This window comes from Thunnus albacares, chromosome 22, assembly GCF_914725855.1.
Source record: "Thunnus albacares chromosome 22, fThuAlb1.1, whole genome shotgun sequence".
NCBI lineage: Eukaryota > Metazoa > Chordata > Actinopteri > Scombriformes > Scombridae > Thunnus > Thunnus albacares.
The window spans coordinates 4,484,286-4,506,362 of NC_058127.1; the positions used below are offsets into that span (position 1 = coordinate 4,484,286).

Consider the following 22,077-nt stretch of genomic DNA (forward strand, 5'->3'; position numbering starts at 1 on the left):
GCTATTTCAACAATTGTAGCTAACTGTTTAGACTTCTGTGCTTGCTTGCCAATTAGTTTTTACCCACTCTCAATCACTATAATAGCATATAATCCAAATGATAAAATAGAATGTAGTGCAATATCCACAAGCCATCCGTTCTCTAAATGCCGCTTATGGTATTCAGGGAAATGGCAATTTGCAGCAGGGCAAGAGTCCAGGTACAGCCTGTACATACATAAAGACATACATTCACACTCACATTCACACCTAAAACTTTCACTAACCTAAATGTCTTTGCACTGTGGAAGGAAACCAGCTGCTGTAAGGAAGCTTTGCTAACAACTGAGCCGCTCCGCTGCCCACCAACACTCTGCAAGACAAAACAATATGAAATTATGTAATACAGCATGATGTCATCCAGCTTTACTGTCAAATCAAACACATGGATGTCTTTGTGTCACAGAATCTTCATTTAAAACACAACAACAACCTTGAAAGTAATATGAAGAGTTCCCCGTTGAGCCTGATCCTTCTCAGAGGACTCCAGTGTTTTACTAAATACTATTACTTCAAAATATACACAGTGGTCTGATCACCATACTATACTTTTGTGGCAGGTAGTGTGCAAGAAATGAATGTACTTATCTTGTTGAAATGGTACAAAATGTGCTGACGGATGTAAGTCAAACTGTGAGTTTTGAAAGTCTAGAAGAAGTCAGAAGCAGGTTTATGGCCAAGTAAGTTTATAAATACTGTACATATAATACATTTGCAGAGGTGTTGTGGTGCACAACAATCAAAATATACATGGTAAGTACAAAAATAAAGATTATAAATAATATAAAATAGAAATTTACAATTTAATAAAGTGAAAAGAGCTGTAACAGAGTTTAAAATAAAAAAAACAAGGAATGTGCAAATGTTCATAGTATAAATAGCTGCTGATGTGCTGTTTTGAAAGTTAACAAATACAAAGTTTAATGTTGTTCCTGGAGCTAGGTGAGCAAAATTTCATCACAATTTCTTCTATTTTTTTCTGTCTGTGGCCACCTCCTCCGTTTTCTATTTGCATTGAATTCTGATATTTTTTTAAAAATATATCTATCCACAGCACACTCAGAAATCCAGAAACTTGAGTACACAGACAAGATATGTTGAACTTGTTAGCAAACAGTTGCTTATTTCCACAGTTACAGAGCAACATTATCGTTCATTTGGAGTCGTGTTTCTGTCCACCTGGTGAATGTAAGTCCAATATTCACTCTCTTTTAGCTCTGTTTTTACTTTCTACCAACTCCTGAGGGAAATATCTGGCTCTTTAGCTGCTAAATGCTCCACTATGTTCACCAGCTAGTCTACAGCTAGCTGTGTCTATTTTCTATTTGGTGCTGAGCAGGTAGTGTACAGTGGGTTTTTTTAGAGCTTTTTCTCTGAAAACAGCTGCCTGCTGCGGTCAAAAACAAAGCTATGAGAGTGCTGACAGTGAACCGAAACAGTAAAGGTGCAGCCAGACAGATAAACAATGAGCTGAAATTCAATATAAAGTTCTGTAAAGCCGCGGAGAGCTTCAGAGTCACTGATAATTATCTGTAGGTTCACTGAGATACTTATTTTTGTCACTTTTTCAGTGTGAACAAGTCCAAAACTTTCTGATTTTCCCACCAGCAACTAAAAGCAGTTCTCGCTTAAGATATATAGTATTATGAAGAGATCTGGATCAACAAATCTGTAAAATCTATGAATGTTATAGTATAAGAGCAGTGCAGCGGTGAGCAGCAGGCAGCAGAAAGTAAGCACAACCATTGTTTGTTTCCCCTTAGTTAGCCAGTTTCATTGCTGTCAGGCACCTTCCGGTTTGACAGCAACTGCATCGTGTTTAGAAGAAAACCTGCTGCTCTTCTTTCCCTCACTCTGTCCATAACTCTCGATCCTCTGCTTTTCACACTTTTTTTAGTGATTAGAAAAAACAAAAAACTCCAACGCAGCAAAATGGAGAGCACTGTGCAGGGTGTCCTGATGTTCTTGTGGTCTAAAAGGCGTACCACATCCTCTTCTCTGTCTCTGTATGTTTCCTGTGTGTCTCTGAGTGTACTATTCAAATGTATTACTATTAAAGTTAAAAGTAACTAAAATATCTTTACAGACTTCATACACTGAAGTTTTAAGGGGTGAGATTTTATTTTACGTTTTAGCTCTTCAGTCCTTTAAGGCAATCTGCTATAAAGTCACCTTATATCTTTATGATCAGCAGAATCTTAAGTAACCAACAGTGGAGAGGTCAAAGGTCAGAGGTCACAGCTGACAAAACATGTAACAAATAAAGACTGGAGTATGGTCTGAAGGTGAGAAACACAATTACAATATATTACACTGACAAGGAAATTTGCCTTAAAGCTGCACTAATCAATATATTTATATGAACAATGGATCAAATTATATAAATTAAATAATGAACCCATAGAGAATTATCTCCCAACTCTGCAGTTCCTGTCAGGTCCAAAGAGCATTTTAGTATCTTTCAGATCATTGTTTTGGTTTTCAGCCTGAAACTACTTTCACCACTATTAACTAACTACTCTTAACAGACTGCACACTACCTGCTCAGCACCAAACAGCAGACCCAATTAGCGACAAGGTAGTGAAGAAAGTGACACATCTAGAAGCTGGAATCGGTGGAGACCAAAAACAGAGCTAAAAGACAGTGAATATTACATTCACCATGTGGGCACAAATACAACTCTAATGGGATGATAATGTTGCTCCGTGTCTGTGTAAAAAGGCAACTGTTTCCTTACTTAATGTAGTGGCTGCAGCTGGTTCTGCTGCCCCCTTGTGGCCAAAAAAGTCAAACAATGTAGTTTTAAGTAATACAAATAAAGTCCATGGGTTGAGTTTTTAATATGAACCAAGATCTTGTCCTCGTTATTTCTGGTCAAAATGTTTCATGAGTTCAATGAATCCACTGATGTGCAGTTTACATTCAATAATCAACAGTTACACATTGAGTTTTTAAAGCAGAGCTGCAACAATTCAATTCAATTAATTGATTGGTTGCCTATTAAATTATTTGATAACTGATTGGTTTCTTTAGTCTTCTGTGACAGTAAACTGCATATTTTTGGGTCAAGGACTGTTAGTTGGGTCAAAACAAGACATTTGAAGACGTTAGCTTGAGCTTTGGGAAACAGTGATTGACATTTTTCACTATTTTCTGACATTTTGTGGACCAGAATTTATGGTTAATCAGGAAAATAATTGACAGATTAATTGATAATGAAAATAATCATTAGTTGCCACCGTATTTCAAAGCTCCTCAAAGGTCTTTGCTTTTTTTTTTCGCAAGCAACTTTTCACACTACTCAAATACTTGGCACAAACGTATCTTTATACAACTTATAGACATATGAATATAAAGTAAGAAGTAAATGAAACAAGTAACACATTATAAATTCAACTATTTTTAGGCCAAGAAAAAAAATAGTGAAACATTCTATGTTTCTTTTAGTTATTCTAGACAGAGGTGGTGGCACTCATGACCTCAGTATTTCTATTTTTTCATAAATCATAAAATGTTTTTAATGTTTTCGGAAATTCTGACCCTGCTGCAAACATATGACTTTGCTAATCTTTTATTTTTATTAGAATTTTTTTCTGTTTCTGTGTGAGTGAGCGAGCTTTTCAAAAATTCAGTTGACATTTTACTTTTTTGTGTGTTTTGAATTGTATTTTGTGATCCTAAATGCTGTTTGTTTTTTTTGTTTTTTTTTTTAAATATTTTTACTGTACTTTTTGACCTGTAACCTTGACACTAAAATTAAGTTTGTTTTAAACTCCGACACAGCCCGTTTGTTCGGGGTCACCTTGGCTATCACCGCCCCTCCGGTAAACACTCTAACTTAAACCAAGCATCCGCTACAGAAGAAAAAGCTGTTAGAAAACAGTTCCGGGTGTCTTTGACTTTTACTCGCTTTAGCTTCTTAACTTTTGAATCAGAGTTAAGTTTTTCAGTTTGGAGCGTTTTAATGCGCGGAGTTAACGGAAGAACCGACAGACGGAAGAAACGCTGACGGTTATAAGAAGAAGAGGACAAAAGAGGGGTTTGTTTTGAAAGCTGTGAAGGTAAAAACGTGTTTGAACTGTCACCTTTGGGCGCTATTTTCTCTTTATGTTTGTTGTTATCCGGTTTAACCTCATTAATGTCACATTTATTCTGCCTTTAACGGACAGAAACTGCCAAAATTGATGCAGAAACAGCGTTTACTCGCTTCGTAATGTTTCTAACTCGAAATGTTTGTATACAGACATCACCTGGTTCGTAAGGGAACAAAATGTCTTCAGTACAGACCAAAAAAATCCTAAAACATGTTTAAACTCAGATAGTTTAATAAAAATAACACAACAGCCCTGCAATAAAACCTACGTTACTTGCATGAAGGTTGTAACTCTAGTTTTAGTGCAACTGAGTGTATTTTCGTAATGTGTGCTGGAAAATTCACAGTGGCCGAAACGTGTCTTTAATAAAGTAGAATTAGCTTCTAAACATCGCTTTTCTCCTTAGTTAGCCTGTAGAGTACTTATTTCTTTTGTAATATCGTATACATCTGATATATTTGTGTTATTTACAGAGTATTTGTTGGGTTTTAATTAAATTTTATTCTTATTAATATTATTATTATTATTATGAACGCCAATAATAGTACATTTTATAGCATTTACTATTATTTTTATTTCTGCCTAATATTTTTAATTATTTTTATGTTTTATTCATATTAGAGCTGCAGTCTTTAATTGATTAGGCCACCGACAGTAAATTCATCAAAATAAAACGATACTCGCTAAATAATCAAATAAGCAATTTTTAAAGCTAAAAATGAAAAATAAAATGGTTCTAGCTTCTTAAATGTGACTATTTTCTGGTTTCTGCAGTCTAACTAGTGCAGTGCCTGTCCAAAACGTGCCTTTCTCAATACTAAGAGAGGGTTGTACCCCTAAACGCCTCTCATGTAGACTATCAATAGACGCTGCAGGCTATTGGTAGACACTACAATTTACCACTGTTCCCTCAATGCCTCACATACAGAATATCTGGAGACTACAATCTTGAGTTGAGCTGAAGTTGAACTTGAGGCCTTTTGAGGGTTCTGTGTCCATTTTGCCTCTTTGGTAATTCGGCCTTCAGTGCTCAGTTTTTGGACGGAGCTTTACTTTAGTTCACTGTAGTGTTTACTGAGCTTGCTGTTGCAGAAGTGAAGTTAATCTTCCCTTTTATTAAGCAGAAGTAGAAGTTTTTTAATAATAAGTGGAAGAATTCTTACTCATTGCAACCCCTGTTGGGCTGCAACTAAAACAATTAGGCCTATCTCACTATTATTTTTTTTCAATTAACCGATTAATTGCAGTGTCCAAAAGTGGGGAAAAATTTCGAATTGCAACTTCCCAGAGCCAACGATTGACATCTTCAGCAGTCAAAACCCAAATATATTCAGTTCACAATAATATATGATGAAGAAAAGCAGCAAAATCCTTCATTTGAGAGGCTGGAATCAGAGAAAATTTGGCATTTTTTCCACTATTTTTGCTTTAACAATGACTGAATCGATGATCGTCAGTTGACTAATCGATTCATCAACTCATCTTTTCAGGTCTTCTTTTATATATTAATGATTGCCCACACTTTTATATTCAGAAATCAAGAGTCCTTACTTTTTAAGGGTCATTTGAACCATTTTGTGTACGGAATTCACTAGAGCTGCAACAATTAACCAAATAGTCGATCCACAGAAAATTAACCAGCAGCCCATTTTGGTAATCCAATGATCATTTTCGTAAGTTTTTAAGCAAAAATTTTAAGGTTTCAGATTCTCAAATGTGGAGATTTCATGTTTTTCTTTGTCATACATGACAGTAAGCTGAATATCTTTGGGTTTTGGACTCTTTGACTCAGGCTTTTATTACTATTTACCGACATTTTGATAATCAACAAATAATTGATTAATTGAGAAAATATCTGGCAGATGAATCAAAATGAAAATAATTGTTAGTTGCAGCCTTATAATTCACACAAGGTGACATTTATTTTATTGATTTTTAGATTGGATCTGTCAGGGCGTTTCTTGTATATGATTATATTAGCGGTTTCTGGCTCATGATATGACACACAAGAAGTCAAAGTTCACTTTTTATCTTGTGTTTCCAATCATACACTTAAGATGAGGTGATTGTACTTTGTACTTACTGAAAATAAAGATTTAGGGGAATTACTTTATTACTTATGACAGGAAAGAGGTGAAATTGCAGTAAACACTGCGTCACTGCTGCAGAGTTCTCAACATTAATCCATTTATAAACAAATTTCTACAACATTCATATGTTAATAATAACTGATAGCGTCTCTGTGATGTTTCCTTTGGATGTATTTTTATTTATTTCATATTGTGAAGCATAAATCTGCTGAATGAAAGCAACTGATGATGAAAGAAACCTCTGATGCAACATAACAACGAGGCTGGGACTTGTTGCTTTGGCTTCATAAAGTGCAAACATGTCCTGACTCGTAAATGATTCATCATGTTGCTGTTGGTTATGATTGTCAGTGTGTCTTACCTCCATCTTATATTTACCTCCATCTTAGCTTATTTAGTCGTTTTTGTTTCCTGCTGTATGAAATCAGACAGCGCTGCATGTGTGGACTTTAATTTTGATCCACTAGCAGTGTATGACCACTAGATGGCGATAGCAGACAGTAATATGAGTGTGAGTGTTGTGTTTTGATGTGAGTAACAAAAAAAAGCCTCTGAGGTGTTTTCTGCTGCATGTGAGGTCTGTTTGTAGATTTTAAAGTTCATATTTTCAGTCGGCAAAAGTTGGCATGAAATATCATATTTTCAGGACAATAATATAAAACTGACTAAACATAAAAGCATAACATAACATAAAAGCAACCACAAGAAACATTGTAGATTGATGTTTTCTGTTTTGTCTAGAGGAGGGAGTCGAAGAAGAAGAAGAGGAGGAGGAGGAGGAGGAAGAGGATGGAGGGGGTGGAGCAAAAAGGAGGCGTCCAGGAGGAGGAAGCTCCTTCCAGGGTGAGACAGCATGAAAACCGCTCGTTACTGACATTTCTTCTGCTCTGTTTGACTCAATCAGAGTGTTGAAAACTGATTTTTTTAAAATAATTCTTACTGTCAAAACAGACTTTTAGTTTTTCACTCTCACATTGGAGCAGATCTCAAACACAGCTGGATGTGTTTTCCTCAAACATGAAGCAGCTATAATTGATATATTTTACAACAACAATGTATGAAATCATAGTGATGAATCTACAGAGAATTATCAGCAACTCTGCATCTCCCGTCGGCTTCACGGAGCTTTATAGCGAGTTTCAGATCATTGTTTAGTTGTCCGGTACAGTTGGGCGATATATGGCCCTAAAGTAACATCACAATATTTCAGGGTATTTCTTCGATAATTATATTCTTGACGATATGACAAAATACTCCTTGAGGTGATCCGACCACAAGTGGGCAGCTCTAAGTACGTCAATTCAGACCTGGCATCAAAATGCGTCTCCGCATTCATTTTGAGTGACCTCTTGTGATCAGATCCCACTTCCCCGCTCTATATGCAAATAAACATGTACATAATTTCTGTTTGCAAAGACCAAATGCGTTGTTGTTGTTTTTAACCGGCGGGAGGCAGCGGTACACTTCCTGTGCCTGGTCTACCAGAAATTAACAGAAGAAGAAGTTTGCTAAGACCTTGACATGCAGGCAAAATCCAAATTATTCAGCCCAAATGGAAATCAGACAGCGTTGTACATTAATAATTTACCCTTATTGGGTGTTTACTTGCGGAGGTTTTATTGCACTTACAGTAAGGTAATGAGTGTCTGCTGCTTATTGTAGGTTCAAAGATTAAAGGTTCTCATTGTTCTGTTTTTGTGTTTTCAACATTTACTCTGTTTTGGCCTCAGGGGGGCGCTGCAATATTTATTCAGTATTTTGATGATATTTAACAGGTGTGTGGTTTGGCATTATTTTATTTGCTCTCTGCTCTATAAAAACTGGGGCTTTTTGAATTGGATTGTTTCACTCTAACTGCAAAAAAAGATAATAATTCTCACTTCTCTTAGTATCTAGCCGTGCAGATAGTATGTGTTTTGGAGATATCTCTCTCTGAGGTTTCTGCTTCTACTTTAGTGCAGTGGAAGTGAATTGAATTTAGTTTGTGCTGCTCAAGAACTGTGACATTATCCTACAAACTTTTAATCTACAAACTTTGCTGTTGTTAACTTTTGAAGAAATAGTCCTTATATGTGTCAGTTTTTGTTTATTTTTTCACATGAATAATAAGATACAAAAAAACAAAATGCATTGAAGGAGTATAAAAGGATTGTGCTGGTGAGTTTAAAAACAAACAAACAAAAAGAGTTTATAAAAACATGAAATTAAAATAGTACATTAGCATAACATTCAAAAAAGAAAAAATTACAAAAATAGAAAAAAATTTAGGATAAATTATATGTCAACAATAAAATATACAACTGCTAGAAAAGATATTAGGACAAAGAAAGAAGGCCACAACATACAAAATGCAAGTATTTTGTCTCAACAAATGAGCTTTAAGCCTTAAATTAAAAGTTTGTGAGATGCTGCATATCTGAATTGAAAGAGAATTGTTCAAAATCTTGGAGAAAAAAAAGGAATTTACATGTCTGAAGTTATACGTATGAATCAATTTGTCTTAAATATTCACATTTTAACGCTATAAGTGTATATTTACATATCCTCACATCCTTGTATGTTCACGTAATCGCAGGCTGCAGCTACATGAGTGACTGAGCGTGTTAACACTGTATTATACACGTGTAAAACAGACGTGATGGATTTATTTGTTCTTTGTAGATATTCCCAAACACACGTTATGTAACCTGTTAAATAAAAGAGTAAAACAACTCGCGAACAGCCTCTACAATGTTATCACCTGTTGTCACGACAACAAAAGCAAACTGTAGTGATAAATGGTGACAGTGTGGATGAAATGGATGGGAAAGTGTTTCTGTGTCTGATAAGACGGCCGTTGTTGTGGTTAACAGTTATCGTGTGACGGCAGGTAACGGGCGTGGTCCTGCTGCTGTGATGTCAGCAGGTGACTCACCTGTGTGCAGAGCAGTCAATACAAATAACAGCTGATGGAAAGTAGTTTGAGTCTTATTGTTTTATAAGTGTAGCTGCGTTATTTAAAAGCAGTTTGTTGGGTGTTTTTTTTTAAAGCAAATGGATGTCAAGTGTTACTTTATCCTTTCCATTAAATATTTTTCTACTTAACGGCGCCCGATTGAATAAATGTCTCTTTAAAAAAGTGTTTTGTTTTACAGTTGTAGCTTTAGATGTTGCTCTCAGGACCTCAGACTGTTGAAGTGAATGAGAAGCTGGATTTATGTGGCCAAGAAACGTTTGATAACGAACACAAAAATTCATTTTCTAACATAAAAACACAGAAACAACTATATTTCAGTGCTACTATTTGCTCTGTTTATTTATTTTCTGAATATGAGAACCATGAGCTCAAAGTTATATAAAAAAGAAAAATACTGTACTGTAGTTACTCAACATTAGCACCAAATACAATCAGTCAATAATGCTATTAAAATCAATCCATTAACATAAAAATATAGTTTCATTTAGAAGGTGCACATTTCTATGTTTGAGGTAGATTACGTCTATCTTTGCTGTCTGAACAACATCAACTTGTATTCTTCTGACTAACTGACTGCAAACCTCATTTGGGAGCGTTTGGGAATTGTTTTGCTCGGTCTCTGGAATCATTTTTGTTGGCAGGTGAGATTTGTCCGCCTAAGTCCTTGCTGATTGCACTGCGATGACGCAAGCGGTCTGTTCGTTTGGGAATGCGGAAAAGTTGCGGTAAATTTAGCAAAATTGCAAGCTTTCACAAATATTGCTGACATTTCTTGAATTAGAGTTAATTATTGCCATCACAAAATCACTGTTTCCTGGAGGGACTGGTCAGTCGTTCCTGGTCCAGTCCAGTGATCCAAACAGTCTTTTGGAGGGGGATTGTGTGAATGTTGCTTTAAAACAAGCTGTGATGTTGAAAGTGAGGATGTAAATGGAGCCACAAGTGCAAAAATAAATGTGTGTCTTTGAAGTGTTTTGGGCGGATTTTCCCTTTAAGAGCTTAATGTAGAAACCAGCAACCTTCCGGTCACACGACAACTTCTCTAACCTTTGGTAAAAGCAAAGGTGGATAAAGTGTGTGTGTGTGTGTGTGTGTGTGTGTGTGTGTGTGTGTGTGTGTGTGTGTGTGTGTGTGTGTGTGTGTGTGTGTGTGTGTGTGTGTGTGTGTGTGTGTGTGTGTGTGTGTGTGTGTGGCTCGTTTTGCGTCACTACATGCCTCGCTGTCTCTTCAATGCGACACAACAACTTTGAGCCAAATTCCTCCGGCCCGGTGAGCCCTCCACAGGTGTGTGTGTGTGAAACAACATTAACTCCCTCCTCTGTCGTGTTTTCGCCGTTTTCCAGGAAGTGATGTTCGGGGACCAGACTGGAAATACACATACACACACACACAGGTTGTTGACATTTCTTGTGTGTCATCTCTTTTAATCTGAGTGGACAGCAGTATAGCGTGTGTGTGTGTGTGTGTGTGTGTGTGTGTGTGTGTGTGTGTGTGTGTGTCGTTACCTCTCATCTGTGTCAGGTGACTATTTCCTGTCTTGAGTGCTCCACTAACCTCTGACCTGTTTGCCTGCCGCCAATCACAACAGGGAGCCATCATCTCCGTGGCAACCTCACAACCTTTTGATCTGGATTCTGATTGGCCCCTGTAAGCTCCAGTTCCCACGGTGATCCTTACCGTATTGTCACAGTGCACTGACATCTGACCTTTGACCTTTTTTTTTACTGTTGACTACTTCTGATGTTCGTGTTGTGTTCGAGGGCTGTAGGAAGTCCAGGAAAACTCTGCTGGTTTACTTGATAAAGGGCTCAGAGGCAGCAGCTGATGAGAGAGGGAGATTGGGATTTGAACCTGCAACCTTTAACTCCACCTGCTACTGGTCTTCAGTCGTCCAAGATTTTGTACAAGATGAAAAAACAGACCAATAGAAAACCAACTGCAGTTTGACGTGCAAAAATTTATTTTCATATAGAGATTCCACATTGCATAAACTGTAAACAATATTTTGTACATTTCATTCTCTTCATTTTAAATCTGTTGCAGCTCTTCTCAGTTTACGATATATTCTAAATAGTTTTATTGTAAATTTCTATTTTATATTATTTCAAATGACTTAACTCTTGTTACTTGTATCTTCTCTTGTATCTTGTATTTTTTGATTGTTTACACCACAACACCGAGGCAAATTCATTGTATGTGTGAACCTACTCGGCAAATAACCTGATTCTGACTCTGATCCCAAAAGGGACCCGAGGACGTTCAAAACCAGTTCAAAACAGACAATTAACAAGCAGCCAGGGTTGAAGGAAGTTGTCTTTTTTTTTTTTTGCACCATCATCCAAACCAAAAAGAAAACCTCATAGTTTTCTCCCGCATCATGTGATCAGAGCTGACAGAGAGTCTGCTCAGTTCAACTCGAGTATTTGACATATTTACGATGTGACAAAACAACAGGACCAAACCCAGACTAAGTTGGACCTTGTCTGGGTCTGGGTTAGGGTTAGGGTTAGGGTTGGGTCTCAGTTACTAGAAAGCAAGAGGACACTATAATACCTCTGGTCACAGGTCAGCCACAGTAAAACTTTCTGTCCAAAAAGTATTCAAAGTAGATACTACGTTTGGAATATTGTGTGGTCTTTTTAATGCCATGTGGGAAGGGCCACATGTTTGGCACAGAAATAAAAACAAAAACTAAATAAAACAGTTTTTTCAATGCTAAAAGTTAGAGGGTCACCAAAGGGATTTCATCATTTCAGAGTGAAATGAATGGGAATAGTTGTTTCAATATTTCTGTCCAGTCCAAAGTGGTGACCAACCGATATTGCCATAACTAGATGAAAAATGCCTCTTCTACCTGGATGGCAATGTATGTGTTTTCTCAATATATTTAATTTGCCAATTAACCACACTTGTTGTGGTTCTCCGTGATGCTCGTCTATACACCGTACATGTCGTAATTAAATACAGCAGTAACAGAGATAATGTGAGGTTTTGTTTTTTCATTAATTTCCTCCCTCCTAGATGATCTGTTCTAGTTGCTTTGAAGGTCTGAACCAGAACCTCTCAGTCATATTTCTCCCCTCCAAGTGGCACCCTAAAACGTGCTGTCCTCCTTCAAGTCTGAATTTTCTTGATGTTGAACAGAAGTGTAGATTTTTCTTCTTTTCAGTCAGTTATGAAAACCAACTTGAGGAGGCTTGAAGCTGATTGGACGCCCTGTTTATTTGTGGACATACTTTGATGAAATACCCAGCACTATGTGTACCATTTACTTACTATGGTTTGTTTTGTTTTGTTGTTGTTGTTTTTTATAGGAAGTGAACAGTAACAGCAACCACACTGACAACGATGTTACTTCCTGTCAAGCTGAGGACACACCAGAGATCACCATGGAAACGGAACAGAGCAAAGGCAAGTAGAGCAGAAGAAGAGTAAATGTGACTTGTGCTGGAAGAAGTATTCAGATCCTTTACTTAAGTAAAAGTACCAACACAGCAATGTAAAAATACTCCATTACAAGTGCATGCATGCATGAAAAATCCTACTTAAAGATCCCCTCCAGACATATATTTAGACATATAAGAATACTCTGCTTGGAACATAATGTGTGTCTGATTTGTTTTTTCCACAAAGAAAGTATCACCATGTTAAAATGGCATCTACTCCCTCTTCCTCATTAAAAATTCCAGAGTCTATGAATATGCAGACATATTTCATTTCATTTCAAAAGTTTAACTACTTCACAGAAGATGTCTCCTGCTTCACTGTTAAGTCAGTCCTCAGTGTTTGTGCACTGGAGGCTTCTAGTTTCCACATCACACTTGTGTAATAAGGGGAATATTGGACCAGGATTGGCTCCAAGCTATTTGTGATGTCACAAATCATGCTTGTAAAACCCCCAAATTGGATTTTCAGTGAGCTCAGCGAGACTTGGCGAACTCTGCACATACATCATTCTGCAAAGTGAAGCTCAAACATCCAACTGAAGGAACAAGCAGCAAGGGGGACGTTTGTATTATGAGCTTGATGTAGTTAAAGTATTGCAGTAAAAGTAGTGGTTTGGTCCCTCTGACTGATATATTATTATATATGACATCATTAGATTATTAATAGTGAAGCATCAGTGTTAGAGCAGCATGTTACTGTTGTAGCTGCTGGAGGTGGAGCTAGTTTACACTACTTTATATACAGTTAGCTAGTTTCGCCCAGTGGTTCCTAACCTAGGGGTCGGGCCCCTCCAAAGGGTCAGCAGATAAATCTGAGGGGTCGTGAGATGATTAATGGGAGAGGAAAGAAGAAAAAACAAAGTTCTGATACACAAATCTGTTTTCAGTTTTTGGACTTTTTCTCTAATCTTTGATTTTTGCCGAAATATTGGATCATTTGAACATTTAAAAGCTTGTTATATTATCCATTGTGTCAAATCTTCATCTGAAAAGTAACTAAAGCTGTTAAATAAATGTAGTGGAGTAGAAAGTAGAAGTACTTAGTTACTTTCTTTACTGGCATGAATGTCACTTTAAAAAAAGATTATATAAATTAAATAATTTGTAAAAATATATTTTCAATATCAGACAATCTGTCTATTCAGCCAATTAAATAGACTCTGACCTTTGACCTAACCTACAGAGGTCCCAGAGACACCCCAGAAACAGGAGAGTGGACCTGTGATTGTCCCAGGCAACAACAAGAGCCCGGCCAGCGAGAAGCTGCAGAGAGTCCGCAAGTGGAGCATCAACACCTATAAGGTGAGAGAAGTGAGAGATCTGTGTTTACAAAGCAGAAAATGAAACTGATATCTGGTGAAAGATGATCAATCAATCTTCAGATCAATAGTACCCTCCCTCTCTCTGTCTGCAGTGCACCCGGCAGGCTCTGTCAGAGAAGCTCGGTCGTGGATCTCGTACGGTGGATCTGGACCTGGAGCCTCGCCTGGAGTTGCTCAAAGACGACCGACAACGCTACGATCACATGACCAAGTTAGCTCAGACGCTGGCCAATCAGCTCTCTCAGTTCACAGTTACCCAGAAGACACTGGGGGACGCCTTCAACGAGCTCAGCCTCAAAACGCCAACACTGCATGTGAGTTTAAAAATATTGTCATTGCTATTACCCTTAAAACTATTAATGTACTACTGCTGCTAACGAGGATGCTCTGATGAGGTTTTTTATGGTTAATACATTTTATGTCCCCCTTTAAAAATAAAATGTCCATCATGAGTTCTAAAAGCACAAGGCGACGTCCTCAAATTGCTTGTTTTGTTTAACCAACAGAAAAAAACAACTAATCCTCAGATTTTAAGAGCTGGAACCTAACGCACTATTCGTTAAAACCAGGACACAACATCACTGTCAGTAATCAACAAAAATGTTGCCACTTACGACTTGTTGTTGTTTTTGTGGTTGCAAAACTTGTCAATATCTGAATTTGACACATTGGGCCTCAAGCAAGAAACACTCAGACAAAGTGATTCATTATTAAGTGGCACCTACAAGTGATATAAGACAATTTGTGGTATTTACAGTGTTCTTGTATGTGGAATTTTCTCTGAGGTACAAATTAAATTTACGAGATCTGTCGTACGATTAATTTCAGATGGTTCAGAGAGTTTGTTGAATCCGAACTCGTACAAACAAACAGAGAAAGAAGTTTAGGAGAAGAATACAAAAATTATTGGCTGACACTGAGGCCTTAACGAGGCTCTGATCATTGTAATACTATACTGGACATCAGGTGGAGTTTGGTGTGAATGCAGAAGCTCAGAAGTTTCTGTCTAAGAGCGGCGAGACTCTGACGGCGGCCATTAACTCCTTCACATCCGACATGAACACTTTGGTCAACAAAACCATCGAGGACACCATGATCAACGCCAAGCAGTACGAGACTGTCAGGTAGGTGGAAAACACACTTCCTGTTTCCTGTCAGCATCCAGACACGACAACAGTATGGATGTAGATGATGTCACAGCTGTCATATCCAGATATTTATGAGTTTAATAGCAAAAAATGTTTTGACATTCAACAGTCAAACAGAGAAATCCACCAAAAAAGAAAGAGAGAGACTAGTCTCTGCACGCACAGGAGATGAAAATAAACCAGAATGCAACGCAGTCACAAGGACGGTTGGGGTTTTGGTAAGGGATGATAAAGAAAGGCATTCTGGGAAATGTAGGAAAACATGATAGAAGTAGAAATCACATGATGACAGCACTTGAAGTCCAATGTGTTTAATGTCACAGACTAAACAAATTAAACTGGGGCTACAGCTAATGATTATTTTCATTATTGATTAATCTTAATTAATCTGCCAGTTATTTTCTCAATGAATCATCATTTTGTCTGAGCAGCAGTCAAAAATCCAAAGATATTCAGTTTACAATAGTATAAAACAGAAAAGCATTAAATAATCACATTTGAGAAACTGCAAATATAGGTATCTTTGCTTAAAAAATGACTGACAATTATTCAATCAATTATCAAAGTAGTTGCGGATAAATTTTCTGTCAGTCGACTAATCATTTAAACAACTAATTTTAATTAATCAAACAACTAATTGTTCGGTCCTTAAAACATCATAAAACTGGGAAAGGTGCCCATCACAATTACCTAGAGCCCAATGAACGACGCAAAAGATATCAAATTACTACTATAATGTTAGACAAGAAAAAAGCAGCAAATTTGAGAACCTAAAACCATCAAATATTTGGTATTTTTGCTTAAAAAAATGACATAAATCAAATCAAAATAGTTTCTTTCCATTGACTAAGTGACTAATTGAAAGGAATAAAGGAAGAAAATAATATTTATTTTGAAAAATGTAAACATCCAACAATGGCTCACTGACCAGAACTATTAGTGACACACTCAGGGTCAGGACACCTGCTGACAGCTGTTTTATGATGATTTACATTCACTCAAAACTGGTTCTTACGACTCAAATGTGTTTGCAGTTGTTCTGAATACCTTCACTCAAAGGTAACCCTCACAGAGAGGCGAGGGGGACAAGGAGACATGGTATTGTTTCACTACAGGGCGTATTTTAATAATAATGATGGCAGTGACACTACATGAGCATAGGTAACCAGAGTAACTTGTCTAAGCCTACATCCATGAGTATGCTACTGGCATGCTACCGCTACTGTAGGTGATGCATTGCCAAAACATTCCGGGTGCAACTCAAGCCCTAGAATTATTGTTCCACACGTCAGAGTAAGTGGATTATTAAACTATTTTGACAGTAATTGTTTGGGTCAGGGAGCATACCAAACTGAGGAAGGTTGCATACCGAACAGTTGGGGATGAATTCACAAATGGTTACACCCCTAATTTGTGCAGTAGACAACGTCACAACTGCACATTTTTAGTTGTATACTATCAATAGCATGAACTCAGGACATGTTTTTTCAGATATTATATCAGTAGAGTTGATATTTTACCTACCTAGAGCCTAACATCCATTCAGTGATATCCCACCCCAACAGGACCTCAGTGACCTGTAGTGAGAAAAAACTGTTTGAGACAGCCATTGTAGATGACCATGCAAATTTTTGTGACTTCCAGAATTGAGTACGATGCGTACCGAGTTGACCTGGAGGAGCTGAACCTGAAGCCCCGTGACGCCATCACCCTGCCGAAACTGGAGCAGGCCCAGAAAGACTTCCAGAGCCAGAGGGAGAAGTACCAGAAGGTCAAAGACGACCTGTCTGTCAAACTCAAGCTGCTAGAGGAGAATAAGGTGATACAGAATGAGAGACCACTCAGGGTCTTGGAAGACCAGGAAATGGTCATCTTTTGTGATGTGATTTATCTTTCCATTCATTGCTGATGCTCCTGAACTGCCTAATCAGTCAAGTATAAATTTTTCTTTTTTTTGGCTTTTTTTTTCTCCAGATTTCTGGCATTTACACTTGTGGGCAAATTGAAAGTTTGCATAAATCTCATTAAGTAAGAAATAGATTCTCTGATAAATAACTTTTTGTTTAGAGGTAAGAAACAGTAGGAATAATATCACTTAAGTTGTGTATCGTTTTAAATGTTTCAGTGCCAAAACAATACCTGAACATCAGTACTAATACCCAAACAACACTTTTGATAGCTTACTTTGAGAAATATAAACCTTTTAACAAAGTTAAAAAATATTAAATATTGTCAAGATACAAGCAGCCATACAACAACTTTACAAAACATTTCTAAAATTGGCAGTTTTAATTAAATCAGGAACTCTCTGATCAAAAACAGTAAACAAAGTTACAAATCTGTGCACACTTTCGATAGCATGCACAGATTTAGCTTTCTGTAACTCTGCAAAGGGTAGCTTTCTCTAATCTTTATATTTTTCAATACTCTGAACTATGGACACATTTCTGTTGATACCAAAAAAATATTTTATTTAGGGGTATCTAATATTAAGGGGTTGATATGCAGCCCTAAATATCTTAATTTACAATTCAGCAGACGCTCTAATGTAAAGTGACTTCCAGTTAGAGCCACAGTAATATAATGACTAGTAAGTGTGTGATTTTGGGGCAGTTAAATGCAGTCGCCACCCTGGTTTGACAAATAAGTGTTATTATGAAAATGCCAAAATTGATTCATAACTATTTATGAACAAATACACAAAAAAAGTAAAGAGTTTCACATTCTAGCGGGTTCAGACTTGACATATCCTTCATTTTTTCTCTCTGCCTCCAGGTCAAAGTCCTTCATAACCAGTTATGGCTTCTCCATAACGCTATAGCAGCTCACAGTTTATCGTGTCATAGTTTCCTGGAGCAAAACATCCAGCAGGCCGGCGAGCACCTCAACAACCCCAGCATGGATGCCCCCTCCTGGCTGGAGGACTGCTGACACAACAACAACAGCAACAAAAATTCACCGTATGGCAGGTGGACAGATGTGGGTTTGGAAGACGTTCTGGGGTTCATGGACGCTGCTGTTAGAAAAGTTTGAGAGCAATAGTTAGTCACGTAGATAGGTAGGAATTTGATGTATACCTATTTATAATGGTGAATTTGAATTTTGGGATGAATTGAATTGGGATGGATTTCCAGCTTCTGGAAAACTCTTTATATATTGAGATTATTATGCCAGAGGGAAATTAATTGTTTTGGACATTGTATGGGGTTTCTGGGTCCTGGGGTTTCTCATACTGGTCTGGAAAGGCCTAGAAAATGTTGACTCTCCAGGTTTCAAAATGTTGTGGAACAGCATAAAAGTCAGTCAAGAAAGTTCTGAAATGGATGTCCATCATTTTGAACTGTTGAGATTATATTTAGGACAAAAGAAATCTCTTTTTGTACCTCACATGCTCTCACAGACATACAGTACTTGTGACTTCTGACCTGTTTAACAGCGACACACACACACACATATATATATGTACCCCTCCTGGTTTTCTTTCCTCTGTCTCACTGTGTTTGGGAGTAAATCCATCTAATCCTCTGTGAGGCACTAAGCCTTTCTTTGAACTTTAAAAATCCTCAGCCACTGCAGTCAGAAACTTAGAGCCACTAAAAGTGCCTCAACACCACAGAAAACATTTTCACCAGCTAGGGTTAGGTTCTTATAGTGAGTTATATTTTGATAATATCTGGATTCACTGAGCTCTAAAGCTATCAAATCTATTTAATTTTTGTCTCATATTTTAAATAATATAGAAAACATACAGGTAACAGCTTGCCTTTTTAAGCTAGCTCTGACCGCCACTTTCGCCGGTTTTGATGTCAAACATTGCATCAGCAGCAGATTACGTCAGATGTACCTAAATAATGTAGGGCAGCAACTATTATGCCCGTTGTAATTTCCTAGAGCCCAAGGTGACTTCTTGAAATGTATTGTTTTGTCTCATCAACAGTCAAAAATCCAAAGATATTCAGTTTACTATCACGTATGACACAGAAAAGCTTTGACAATTTGGGTTTGGATTTGAAAAATTTTTACCGAAACTCAACCCTCGCACCAGCTGATTACACATTGAGGAAAGACAGGACAGCTGATGGATGATCACTTGTTTACTTAACTTTCCAGCCACAGATTTAGTTTCACTTGTTCTTGTCTGGTTGTCTGCTGGTCATTTCCTTCTCTGGTTTACAGATTTAAGAAGTTCAGAAACGTGTTGGGACCAAACATTTCCGCGAATCCAAAAAATGCTGCTGTATGCCGATGATGTTGTCTTGGTTGTTGGTAAAGAAAGGTTGGTTATAACCAATCTTTCAGGCAATGTCTCATCAGTAGCCAAAGTGTTGGTGTTTATTTACTGTCTGTCTAATCAAATGCTATATCATCATCAGTCTGTAAGCTTATTAAAAGTGTTTAAACCTCAGCTGACTTCCTATACAGATATGATTAACCGGAACTTAAGTTGCGTCCACAACCTACAGTGGTTGTCACTTCTCAGTATACTCCAGTGTTGCACTCCAGTTACATTCCAGTTGATAGATGGCTCCATGTACACTGACTTAATATTCATTTAACTATTCTATCAGACAGCTACACAACATAAAACATCAAGAAATCAGTTGAGTTGCCTGTCTAGTGTGTTCAATCTCTACAATTTAAGAAATGTTGCCTATTGTTGTGCATGATTGTCTTTATTGTCAGTTAGGAAAGTTTGGCAGTCGCAAGCATTTTGGGTAACATATGATCCATGTTTGATCAAAAGACAACATTATAATTAGTTTCTTAGTCTTCATTAAAATTTAAAACCAAAATATTCCTTTTGCACACTTTGCAATTGTGCTGAAAAGACCAGTTTTTCTGTTTTTACCCCCACAATACTATGCTGGTAAAGATGCTCAGCTTAGTTGAAAATGCTGAGTAATTGTGCTGATTTTATATGTATTTTTCTGATCGAGATCAAAAATCCACCTGATCATCCTGATCCATTTGGTGGACAAAATAACAGAAACACCTAGACAGTTTGATGTTGTCCGATGCAACATCCTGAACATTGTGAAGCTCATACAGTTTATTTTTGTCGATCACCCTTCATTTTAGATTTTTAGGCAGTGTTGAATTAGATTGCATCATAATGTGAAACGTTCCTGTTTTTTTGTCCACCTACTGTATGTTCTTGCACTCTTTGCACTTAAAATGCCTTTCCAAAGCATTACCTGCCTTCAGTTTTTTCCATGATACTGTATGATGAAATGTTCAGTGAATTTACTCCTTTCAGACTGTTTTGTTAACATGTATGGAAGTGTTTTTGTTTGTCACTGTATCTCATAGCCTTGTTATAACTATGCAATGACTGTGGATGTTTTTGTGCAATAATAACCCCCAAAGTCCTTCTCACTTTAAAAAACTATATATACTGTACACCGCCAGTGAATTGTCTTGGCTTAGTCAGTGTGTGTTTTGAAAAACAGAACTGTCCCACCTGGATAAAATATCACCTTAAAGGGAAATCCCACTCAATTAAAAAATTTAAAACTGTAGTTCCTGTCATGTGATAAGAGGCCAAAAACAGCCACCAACCAAAGTCATAAACCACAGAATTCTTAGTTTTTGTCAAATAAGTTTGACAAAAAGAAACTGCAAACAATATGGATGTTTTGGGAGGCAAATTTTGTTTTTTAAGATTTTGTTTCCAGGTGATAATAAGACAGTAATTTTATTTTTTTTCCATTGTTGTTTGTTTGTTTGTTTGTTTTTTAAACGATTATGGTGATTTTGAGTGAAAACGTATTATTTTGTCATTTAATTTTGTCAAACCAGTAGTTTGTTTAAAAAAAAAATCATAATAATAATCTTGGGGGATAAAATCTTACCTCAAGGTCCACCTACAAGCCTTTATTTTCCAGAGCTTGCACCAGCATCTCGTGGTCTTCCTCAGTGGATGCACTTTTTTCCTAGTAAAGCTCCTGAAAAAGCCAGCAAGGAAACTTTTTATTTTTTTACTCAAGGTCCAGTACTAAGTACACTGAGCAAAACTCCATTCACTGAGGATGACCATGAGATAAAAACCCTGGAAAAAAGATAGTAAAAGGACCTTGAGTTAAGATTATTTCAAGATTATTTTTTCATGGTCATGACAAAACATGCTATCAAGACTCTTTACCTTGTGATGACAGATTATTATTCCCATTTGATCTTGTAATTATTATTTTTTGATCACTGGAAACGTGACACAATAATCATAAATAATTACCTGATAATCACTGGAAAGCAAAAACCTTTTTAGCTTGGTTTTACATTTGCCTCTTGGAAATTTCCACCTGTTATTATATATTGTACACTACAGGAAACATAATGATGAATTTTTAAATCGAGTGCCGTTTCTCTTAAATGTTTGTTTTTTCAACTCTTGAAAGACAAAATGTATAGGGAGGTTATTGGCCATCACACCTCCTGAGTAATTCATATTCTCCAATCTGATATGAGATTTACTCCAATCTCCCTTAATTATTTTCAGGGTTTTATGAAAACCAAAACGTAACTTAAATCATTTGTAACCTCTGTTCACAAACCAAGCATTCTGTGCAATTAACTATTGAGGAAAACTTTTGGATCTGCAGCAGGGGAATGAATGTTTTGGGTTTTTTCCAGCAGCAGCAGTAATAGTGCTGGTTGTCCCCTGGCTTTCTTCCAACAGACTGATCTCATAATCACAACACAGGTTTGTGAAAATCTTGAAAAATGGATCAGTCTCAAATCAGCCTGCAATCCATTTGTACTAGTAAGACCACGGGTTAACAGGTAAAGTGGGATTTTCTTCTTCTTTTGCATTATAAATGACAAAATAGGACAAAATGTGCAGAAATATCAAATTGTTTTATTGTTGTTTGAAAACTGCCAAATAAAGCTATTGAAAGCAAAACAGTGACTGAACTTTTTTCTTCAAAAAAATGGTTCCTATGTAAATGTGAACCAATAAAAGGTATAACTATAACTGTCAAA

The 22,077-nt window shown here is 37.0% G+C and overlaps 1 protein-coding gene across 1 annotated transcript; it reads left to right on the forward strand.

Annotated features, from left to right (window-relative positions):
* Nucleotides 1–7,002: 7,002 nt before the first annotated feature.
* Nucleotides 7,003–21,999, forward strand: LOC122974176 (arfaptin-1-like). Its single transcript, XM_044342138.1, has 7 exons — nt 7,003–7,067; nt 12,495–12,591; nt 13,810–13,928; nt 14,041–14,262; nt 14,915–15,072; nt 16,741–16,915; nt 17,872–21,999. The coding sequence occupies exons 1-7, from the start codon at nt 7,014–7,016 to the stop codon at nt 18,025–18,027; spliced, it is 981 nt and encodes a 326-aa protein (XP_044198073.1). The 5' UTR covers nt 7,003–7,013; the 3' UTR covers nt 18,028–21,999.
* Nucleotides 22,000–22,077: the final 78 nt, after the last annotated feature.